The following is an 11,523-nucleotide window of genomic DNA, read 5'->3' as shown; positions in this document are numbered from 1 at the left end:
TCACCAGCGGCCCGCTAATCCATATTCAACTATTTCATAGCCCAGTATGTCCGGTATTCTATCTCGAGTGGCAGGTGGCACGCTTTTTCAAAAACTAGGCTGTATGGAGACATACCTATCGGTTTCTTGAATGCTGTCCAATAAGCTCACAATGCGTCATCCAATATTTTCGACCAGTCATTTTGGGAAGAATTCACTGTAACCTCAAGTTTTCTCTTCAACTGTTGATTAGACACTTCAACTTGCCCGCTGGTCTGTGGATGATATGGGGTTGTTACACGGTGTTTGACCCCATACTCAATAATTGCTCAAATTGACGATTGCAGAAATGTTTGACCCTGTCACTGATTATTGCCCGCGGTGTGCCATATTTGGTGAAGATGTATTTTTTCAAGAACCCAATCACCACCTTTGCATCGTTTGCTGGCAATACAACTATTTCCACCATTTTGACACATAGTTAACTGCCACCGGGATGTACTGATTTGAGAATGATGGGGAAAAAGGTCCCGTAAAGTCGATTCCCCAGACACCAAATATCTCAACTTCCAATATGTTGTTAAGTGGCATCTTGTTCCTTCTTGAGATATTCCCAATGCGTTGACATCTATCACACCTCTTGACATACTCAAAGGCGTCTCTGAATAATGTAGGCCAATAAAACCTTGACTGTAAAATCTTTGTAGCAGTCTTTGAAGTTCCAAAGTGTCCCGTATAGGCAGATGAATGACAATGCTCTAGAATATCGGGTACTTCATTTTCAGGTATGCACCTTTTCACAATTTGATTGGTCTCTCGCCTATAGAGAATGAGATCTTCCCAAAAATAGTATTTTAGTTTGGTAAAGAACTTTTTCATCTAGTGACTTGAGTAATCTGGCGGTGGAATAGACTTAGCTAAATAGTTGACAACATCAGCATATCAAGGCGCTTCTTCTACACTCAACAACTGCTCGTCTAGGAAAATCTCATTGATATCCACTGATTCATCTGTCTCTCTGCGCTCCAATCGAGATAGGTGATCTGCCACTACGTTTTCATTGCCCTTTTTGTCCTTGATTTCAATGTCAAATTCTTGCAGTAGTAACACATAACGGATTAATCTCGGCTTAGCATCCTTCTTTGTCATAAGATATTTTAATGCAGCGTGATCTGTGTAGACTATGACCTTAGACCCCAGGAGATATAACCTAAATTTGTCAAAGGCATAAACCAAGGCCAAGAGCTCCTTTTTCAGTAGTTGCATAGTTGATCTGGGCATCATTCAAAGTTCTACTTGCATAGTAAATCACATGAAAAATCTTGTTTCTTCGTTGTTCCAATATTGCACCCACGACATGATGTTCAAAAGGTAATTCACAATCAAGTGCTACAATTATCGGTGCTAACGTGAGTTTCTCCTTCAAACTGTTCAAAGCTATCAGGCATTCCTCATTAAATTCAAATGGCATGTCTTTCATCAACAGGTTGCATAAATGCTTGGTGATTTTTGAAAAATCCTCAATAAATCCCCTGTAGAACCCAAGATGTTTCAAGAAACTGCGAACCCCTTTAAATGATGTTGGTGGCGGTAGCTTCGCAATAACCTGGATTTTTACTTTATCCACTTCAATTCCTTTTGCTTAGACCCGATGCCCAAGTACAATCCCTTCCTACACCATGAAGTGGCAGAAATCATCCATGAATATCTCTATAAACTTCTCTACCTTGTCTGAAAAAATAACCATCATGCATCTTTGTGTTCCATTCACTTTTGGCTTTCTTCGACTACATATGATCCCACCAAATACTAACTTTCACCAAAGTTAAAACTAATAAATTTGGATAGACTGTATCACTAGCAGTCTTTGGTTTCCCTGTGGATTAGACTATAATTCTGGCTAATTTTTTTTTTATCAATGCTACATGTATAGAACTTTTGGACAGAAAAACCTTACGAACAACACATGACATGAAATTATTGGAAGATGAAACAGTCCAATCATATTTTGCCACATCAGTGTCGATACAAAATCTGTTAAAATTTTCTTGGCTAATTAGAAAAAACTTCCCTATCCTTTGCATTCATTGCTAAAATAGTCCCTATCGTTTCAAATTTAGCATTTGTACCCTCATTTCAAACGTTTCTTGTGACAATGGTCCTTTCCGTCACGTTCCGTTAATTCTACCGTTAAATAAATGCATGAAAATCACTCACGTTTTTTGAAAATGGTAAATTAGTCAAGTTACTATATATTTTTCCCCTCTAAAAGTTTTTGGTGAATATCATCCTTATGGTTTGACATAATCTACAAGTTTATACTTCATCTCAAAACGTTGTCGGCAAATATCATACACAACCCTTTAACCATTTAGCACAAATAACCATTGAGAAGCTATGTAGTACAAGTTTTCAATATTAACCTGCTAAAATAGATACAAAATACCATTAAAAAAAAACTAACCTACTATATTCAATAGATAATTACATTGTTAACCAACCAAACATGATCTCAATATTTTTGTATCAAACTGTCTGCCATTTATATTGCATTGAGCTATTAGACAAAAATTAGATCTATAAAATGATTGAAGCAGTCAAAAGTCAAAAATATTTTAGGCATCCCACATCCTCAGGTAGCATTTGGTTGTGGCAAAGTGTTGCAGGTTCTCTTGTTGTGACCTATTTGTCCACACTTCTTGCACTTCATCTTCAACCCCACACTACTTGCATTTCCTGTTGATATCCTAGCATTGCTTGAAGATGCTTTAGCATTACTTGATGAACCCATACCTTCATGTTCATTAGCTTCCTTTCGTCTAGCCTTCTTTAGTCTCTCAATCTTTCTGGTGTAGAAAGGTGGATTCAAGGGATCAAGACCTGGATTAGGCCATAAATCTGGACTTGTCATGGGTAAGATAGAGGGTGTATATGTTCTAATGTAGGCCGTCTTCTTGTATATGTCATCTATATAGTCAATAACCTTCATTCCCCTTGAGATTAAGGATGCAATCACATAGCAAAAAAGGATCCCAGTCAACTGCCAAACTCGACAAGAACAAGTTTTTGCTTTGATATCTATTGCATTTAGGGTTCCAATGTTATGCCTGACTTGGAACTTTCCATTGTTGGAGTAATCCGCATACTCTCTCCTTACGAGTTCACCATTTTTGTTTAATATCTTTTGAATTCTAGGCTCAATTTCTCCATTCCATTTTTCACAAGCTTCCCTTCGGATTACAATCATTTTCATCAAATACACCCTAATTTCTTCTAGCATCATCAATATTGGATGTTCTCTTGCATTAAGTAATGTGCTATTGAAAGATTCACATAGATTGTTCAATAACATGTCACATCTAGTCCCTTCTTGGAAGTGTGATTTAGTCCACTGATAAGCTGGTTTTAACTCAAGCCATCCATATGCTACTGGGTCCAAATCCAGCATCCTTTGCATGTGTTCTAACCATTTTGGAATTGTTGTTGCTCTTGCTGCGTCCCACAAACAATTTTTTAAAGCTGGACCCTTATGAGTAGCACTAAAATTATTATACAAGTGACGAACGCATGTTCTATGCTCTGCATATTCAAAGAGTGTTCCAATTGCATTTAAAAGCCCTTTCTGTTTATCTGAAATGAATGTCCATCCATGGGAGTTATGAATCCTTAAGTCATCTCTCAGCAATGTCAAAAACCAACTCCAATTTTCTCCATTCTCAGTCTCCACTATTGCATAGGCAGCTGGATACATTCCGTTGTTGCCATCAACCCCAACTGCAATTAACAACTACCCACCATGTTCTATTTTGAGAAAACAACCATCCATCCCAATCACTCTCCTGCATCCATTAATGAAACCTTCCTTTAATCCTACTAAACATATGTAAAGCCTCTTGGATTCTCCCGCACGCCCTTCCAATTGAATTGTACTCCCAACATTTGTCAACCTTAATTGCTGACAATAGTCAATCAATTCCCTATAATGCTCTACAACACTCCCTCTTATCTTCTCCATTGCTTTTTCCCTTATCCTATAGAACTGCCATATAGATATGTCCTCTAAATTGGCTTTCTTAACTTTATCCATAAATCCACCGAATGTCATGTTAGGTTCAGCCCTGAAATCAGAAGCATACTTGCGTGCCAAGTATGTTGGAGTTACTCTCCTATTTTTGTACACCATGCTGCAGCTATGAACACCTTTAAAAGTCTTAATTTCGAAGCTTAACTTATCCTCTTACTTTGTTGCATACAAAATCCATAAGCATATTTGTTTACAACTAGCTCTCAACCTCTTAGCATCATTCTTCAAATATTTGATCTCCCTATTATGCCTCACTGAATGCTCAGTAATAGCATTTTTCAAAACCTTCTTTGACTCAAATATTTGCCCTGTCAATCCAAAAAAAGTAGTGTAAAAATTTAGTTAGAAAACTAAAGGCAATAATTATAGTTTCATTACTTACCAACTTTGAATATTGGATCCTCTATATCTATCTTGGGATTGAATACTTCTCTCCTTATCCTTTTCTGGGAAGTGCCTTCTTCTTCTTCTTCTTCTCCTGCTTCATCACTATCCAAACTCCTTAATTCATCTGAGTCGCTATAGTTTGTGTCTGAATCCCTTGCCTCCTGCTCATTTATAAAACCAAATCCAAAATCCACATTCATTTTTGGATGATCAACTCCAGCATTGTCAACAGGTTCATCTGTTTCATAGTCAGAATCAACAAGTACATTATCCAGTTCTACTCCTTGTTGCTCTTCATTTTGTACTTCATTTACACCATCATGTGATTCAGTTGTATTATTGACATCAGAAGTAGTTACATTTCGTCCAACATGATATGTCATGGTTTCCTCTACTTGTGACCAAATTATATCTTGATTTGCATAAGAAAAACTATCATCCCAATAATATTCTTGGTTTAGCTCATCTCTGTATTCAATATCAGGCACATAGCATCCTTCTTTGATTGGATCAGACCTCCCACAACTATCAATGTCAGCATGTTCATTTCTTGACAATATTAGTATGCTTGATTTAACTAAACTGGTGAATAAACATTTCATGTTCACTCAATTTAAAAGTATGTAAATAAACATACAAATTTGTTTATAAAATAAGAATGTAAAATAAATGTTTATAAAATTTCAATAACTATTGCAATTCAACTATGAAAATCTGTTAAGCTAAACAGAAAATAATTAATGAAACATCCGTGTCATATCTAGACCAGCAACACACCCATCTTCACAAATGCTGCATTCTTGACACTATTTTAACATCTATTTTACCATTACAATATCCCAGAATTTCAAGGACTCGTGAATGTGAAACAAATAAGTAGGTGTCGGGATGGCAGAGAAATAACTATAACAAATATAGTAGGTGTCGGGACTCGTGAATTTCAAGGACTCTCCCTACTCTTATAAATAGATGCTATAACACTCATCATCCCTTCATATAATGATGAGTATCAATCTAAACAAAGAAAAAACAATATAAGGTATGTAGGCAGCAGTTTATTGATTCATTGGAAAGGAAATAGAACTTATCGACGTCGACATTACAATTGCCGGTTTTGGGATAGCAGGGGGAAGGTGGTAGTGTAATGGATTCAAAGGGCTGCTTCTTTTCTTTGGAAGATTTCGGAAAAGTGAGATTTGGTGTGGTTTAATCGATTTGGGGATTTTGTTGGCCACAGTATAAACTCTATGCAAACTACAAGAACTCCCCCCCCCNCAAACAGGCCAAAAGTGGAAGTTGGAATTCGAATTCCAAGTTCCATGGAAAATTTCGTGCAATCAAACGGGGCCTTAGTGTAGCCTTAGGTGCATTTTTAACCATCATTTCATAAAATTAATTGTAGAGTAACTATACAAGCATTACATGTTACATAACTCTAGAGTCTAGTACTTTATTACATGACGAATAAATATACTATACGAATAAATATTTAAAATTAAATTCTCGGTTGGAATTTTTGTAAGAAACACACTATACGAATAAATATTTAAAGATTTAAAATTACTAAATTTTATAATAAAGGTATGAAACTTGACTGGTACACACTGATAAGCCCTCTAATAGAAAACATATAAAGCTAGCCAACTCATTTATCCACACGGTTCTTAAAATGCTCCAAAAATATTGTCCTTAGAGAAAATTATAAAATACTCGACGGGGATATGAAATGTAATTACACTGTGTCTTACTTTCACAAGTATATTATGAGTAAAATTATTGAAAATTATAAAATACTCGACTTGGATATGAAATGTAATTACACTGTGTATCTTAGTTTCACAAGTATATTATGGATACAGTTATTTCTTAGATATTAACAAATAAATATAAATATTCGTAAAAAAATAATAAATAGGTAAAGAATTACAAAACCATACTACATAAATAATTTTTTATACGGATTAGTCTACAAGTACAAAATCAATTACTAAAAGTTTGACAAACTTGACAAGTGGCGGCTCCCTGTTAGTGGGGCGGCTGGCCCCACCACCACTCCACCAACAGGGGGTCACCACTTGTCAAGTTTGTCATTAATTTTGTACATATAGAATAATCCTTATTTAACGGTGAAATTAACGAAACGGGACGGAAAGGACCAAATTCACAATAAAGGTTTGAAATGAGGCTAGAAATGCCAAATTTGAAACAATATGGACTATTTTAGCAATATATGCAAAGGATAGGGATTTTTTTTTGCTAATTAGCCAAATTTTCTTGTACTCATGATTTTATTGAATTTTTTTGGGTATGGTAACTATTCTTAAACAAGAAAGTACTAAGTTTGGCCCAGTAAATATTTTTAAAATTTTTTTTTTAAAAAAATTCTTTTTTATCACATTCTTTCAATAAAATAATTTCACACATAGATTCATAACTTTTCATAAAATTTATATCAAACACGCCCTTAATTTGACGCTTAAAATGGACGACCAAGAAGGATGTCAGGAGAATCTAGTTTAAAACCAATCATATAACTAGTAAAAAATTGAGAAATTGCATAGGTGAAAAAAAAAAAAAAAGAATGTAATTTATCATGTAGATCAATTTCGATTTGATTGTTTGAATTTTAAAATATTAATTAATTCCAAGTAAGAAAAATACGTTACGTGTAGCATCTGGAGTGTGACTTGGCCTGCATAATCACTGGTTAACTGCCACATAGGGTGGCATTTTTTGTTGGGTATTGCATGGACCCAACCAAATGTCGACCTTTCTTTCTTTACTATTTTAATTATACACCTAATTTTTCATGCTTTTAATTTCTATTTATATATTACTTTCTGCAACTCCCTTCTACTTAGATTTCGCCATTTTTATTCTATTCTCTCTTCACAAATGGGAATTTTGATTGCATTAATATGCAGTGTACTAGTAACTTCTCCATACACTATTTCCACACCGGCTCCGGTCTCCGCCCCGGTGATCTTGCCGCCAACCGTTTCCGTTGAGGCCCCATTTGCCGCACCGCCACGGACAGTTTCCTCTTCTGCTCCATTGTCCACGCCGGTGATCATGCCGCCGACAGTTTCTACTGCAGCTCCATTTTCCTCGCCAATAAGCTTGCCGCCCACTGTTTCCAATCCGGCTCCAGTGTACCATCCGCCAACTGTTTCCAGTGTGGCTCCAGTCTCCCTGCCAGGGAGCCATCCTCCAATTGCTTCCACTCTGGCTCCAGTTTTCACGCCAGTGAGCCATCCACCAACTCTTTCCACTCCGGCTCCAGTCTTCACGCCAGTGAGCCATCCGCCAACTGTTTCCACTGTGACTCCAGTCTCCGCGCCAGTGAGCCATCCTCCAATTGTTACCACTCCGGCTCCAGTTTTCACGCCAGTGAGCCATCCACCAACTGTTTCCACTGTGGCTCCAGTCTCCGCGCCAGTGAACCATCCACCAACTGTTTTTACTCAACCTCCAATTCCGGCACCTATCGGCTTTCCCCCATCTCTCCAGCCAGTGGTCCTCCCGCCGACGGCAGTTCCAGTCCATTCTCCAATCCCATCACCACAAACTGAATCTTCTCCAGCTCCAAGCACGAAGCACAATGCACCTTCACCGACTCCGGTTTTTTTAGCACCCACCCAAACTCCAGCCAGAGCTCCAGCTCCAAGCATGGAGCACCATTCACCTTCACCAGCTCCGGCTCCAGCTCCGATGCTGCTTGGTCGACCCTCCCCTCCATCTGAATCTCCCGGACCTAGCCCCATTTCTCCAAGTCCTACATCAGCTGATGACTCGGTACATTTCTAATTAATCTACTTTTACTGGTTGCTTACCAATCCATTCAGTTCCAAATGCATTGACATTAAAATCCTAGTTTCACCTTAAAAATCAAATTCTATTTCAGTTTTATACTTACTAATTCTAAAATGAACTAGAGTATAGTGTTTATGCTGCGCCGTGCATGATAATGTGCGCACACACACTGTAAAATTGCTTACACAACAATATTTGTAGTCTTAGGAACAATCTGTTCTCCAAATTGTCTTCACTCTCTATAAAAGCGGCGCATGATATCAACTAGCACTCTGTCGTGCATTAATGGCATTGCACCAACAAAAACGGCAGATCCAAGAAACATTATTAGACTGAACAAAATCTAAGGTGGGGAACCCAATGCGGGCCACAAGATCAATTTTATTAAATAATTCGTAGTTGAGTTAGATTTAGTCAACTAACGCCCCGGTGGGGCTATTAACTTATTTCTCAGGTTTTATGATTTTTAATTTGTTGATTAATTTATAAATTTTCTGCAGAATGGAGCAACGAAGTTGATGAACGTCCGGCAACTGGGGGGAAGTTTGGCAGTGGGATGGTCGGTGTTTGGCTTCTTCTTCTTCTTCTTCTTCTAGAGACGTATGACTATGCTGCAGAATCACAATTACTCCGATAAATAATATGTGTTTTATTTGTTAATGTGTTTAGTTTCATTAATTTGAAATCGCCTGGCATTTGCCTTATAGGCTATATTGTGTTTGGGTACAGAGTTTGAGGGGATTTGCTACACAACTTTATATAATTATTTTGATTATATTTTAAGCATTTCAAAAATTTTCCAATTACTCACATGAGCAATCGTCTCAGACAATTTCAGTATGTACTGAGATGATGTACTAATTGTGTTTTGTTCATGAACTCATTGCCTCATGAAATATCAAGATGATATTACTCTAAGGTAATCAAAATGAATTTTACTATCCATTAAACTTGTTTAAAGAATATAACATAAACTCTAAGAGAGAGACTATCGTAATATGTGTTTAATACTACGAGGTTTTTTATGATCATCAATATGGGATAAATGAGTGAACGAATCCTTACTTTTTCATTATGTGAGACCTTGAGTTCATATAACCACAAGTATACACTTTTATAACTTTTTCTGGAGATTTCATTTCAGTATTACTACTTTATCATGTTATCAATAACTATGGTTGATTTGGTTTGATAAGACATATTTAAGAAAGTAACTGATCTAAAGTTGAATGATTTGAGTAGTAAAAAAAAATCATTTTGACCAATATTTCTGTTTATGAATTCACTGATCAGGCAATTGTGTTAATCATTTAGGATTTGAACACAATTGTGTATACAAAAATACAGTGTGGAGTTCAAGTATGCTCTATAAATGTATTGAGGGATCAAAGATATTTGAGTTAGTGTTGAAAATGAGTTTGGGCGTAGCGAGATGTGATGCTCTTATAGTAGAGCTACTGCATATCCCTAATATATTTATAGTACATTGAGCTCCAATATGTACTTGTTGGTCGTACGATTTATTTGTCGTTGTAAGATATATCGTGAGAAGGAACTAACAAGTAATATTCATTACACATATAGTTCGTGCCCATCACGTGCGAGTGTAAGATGTTGAAAAATGCGGGTATTGGATCGTCCATGTGTGATGATCCGACCATCAAGACATTAAAGAGGGAATTAATGGTTTGAACTGTACTCAGACTCGTAACTTTCCTCAAGCCCCCATCAACTCCCTCGATAACTTTCATCACTTGTTTTGGATAAGATGAAAAAAAATGGCAGAAAAGGCGTAAAATTTGTATGAAAAATTACTCTACAATTGTAAAGTGCCAAAAACCACATTTTTGCATGAAAACTCACAAAATTTGGCACTTAGATTGTGAATAAGAACCTCATTTCATTGTGATTGATGTTAATATCATTGGAGTGTAATTAAAGGTATAATTTGAGACATGGAATAAGGTTATTCAACCATGAAATTTGAGAATTCTCCTTCTTTCAAGTAAGAATCTTGAACTAAAGTTTATGTTAAAGAATGTAGCGAAATCCTTGACCAAGAAAATTTCCATATATGATATTTGCAGCGGAAAACATTTACAAATATTCACAATATGCATCGTGAACCAATAAGTGTTGCTAAACATGAAAATCATTCCCTTAATATGCTGGTTACTTCATCATTTGATCGAGATGTGAAGATGTGGGATTAAGCCAGAACCCCGTAAAGCCTTGCTATATAGCATCAACGTTCATGGGGTTTTTCTGCAGATATTTTCTGTTGTCGTGGTTAGGTTATGAGCATTTATCTAAGCTTATGTTATTGGTGTTAGGAAGACATATGTTCCTAGCCTAGTTTTTCTAGGGTATGCCCCTGATTTTGTAATTAATCTTTTCATTTTCGATATAATACACTTACCTTATCCAAAAAAAAAGGTCAAGAGGAAGTGTAATGGTAATTGACCGAAGATTTTTCATACTTATTGTGAATTGGCAATATTGAATTGAAGTAAAATATTAATTGTTGACAACCTCTTCAAATTCTTAAATTCTCGATTTTGATGTTTAAAATTAACAAGTTGAGATTCTCCGTGTTTGTGAGCTAATCAAGAAGTTTTTTATGCCTAAATTTCTTGTATTCTTAGGAATCAATAGAATTAAAAGATGACCATGTTGCGGTGTTACGGTATACATTTGAAATCAATAACTTTGATAACATGTTCGTTCATTATTTCTATGCATCAGCCACCCTACATCAGTGTTCCTAAAGGGGACATGGGGAATGAAAGAAGGACGGATAATTCAAGATCGGGTTACAAAATTTCAAACCGGGCTACTACGTCGAAAAAAAAATTTTACACATAAAAATCTGGTTTTTTACCAAAAAAATACCTTTTAAAAAAAAAACTCTTGGGCCTGAGTGTGGGGGATCCGTCTCTGGAATGAAATGTCATCTCACGAAACTATAGTGAAGAGATGAATGTGAAATATTATTAGATTGGATATACAAAGGAATGTAAAATTAAAAGGAAAACTAGACTGCCTATTAATTAAGCACAAGAAAAATCTTATGGCACGATTATAAAGTTAAGTCGTGATTATTTTTGAACAAGTAAAAGTTGTGTCTCGATCCCAGTGGTGGATATCATTCTTCTCTATGTTTATTTTGCCATCTGCCCTCTTTGCCGAGGAGGAAAAAGTAATCCTTCAAGATTGTCTTAACAATATACTCCATACGATTTTTTATTAGACGTAATATA

General features: G+C 36.2%; 1 protein-coding gene across 1 annotated transcript; it reads left to right on the top strand.

The window, feature by feature from the left end:
* Nucleotides 1–7,299: 7,299 nt before the first annotated feature.
* On the top strand, nt 7,300–9,040 carry LOC111380713 (vegetative cell wall protein gp1-like). The gene is made up of 2 exons (XM_023004348.1): nt 7,300–8,245; nt 8,764–9,040. The coding sequence occupies exons 1-2, from the start codon at nt 7,346–7,348 to the stop codon at nt 8,857–8,859; spliced, it is 996 nt and encodes a 331-aa protein (XP_022860116.1). The 5' UTR covers nt 7,300–7,345; the 3' UTR covers nt 8,860–9,040.
* Nucleotides 9,041–11,523: the final 2,483 nt, after the last annotated feature.

The sequence above is a fragment of the Olea europaea genome, unplaced genomic scaffold (assembly GCF_002742605.1).
Source record: "Olea europaea var. sylvestris unplaced genomic scaffold, O_europaea_v1 scaffold2190, whole genome shotgun sequence".
Taxonomy (NCBI): domain Eukaryota; kingdom Viridiplantae; phylum Streptophyta; class Magnoliopsida; order Lamiales; family Oleaceae; genus Olea; species Olea europaea.
The sequence above is the reverse complement of the archived record's forward strand: the minus strand, read 5'-3'. Positions and strand labels throughout refer to the sequence as shown.

Coding starts and splice junctions, on each gene's coding strand:
- LOC111380713 (XM_023004348.1), top strand. CDS start 7,346: ATGGGAATTTTGATTGCATTAATATGCAGTGTACTAGTAACTTCTCCA. Junction 8,246..8,763: donor CTACATCAGCTGATGACTCG/GTACATTTCTAA, acceptor AATTTTCTGCAG/AATGGAGCAACGAAGTTGAT.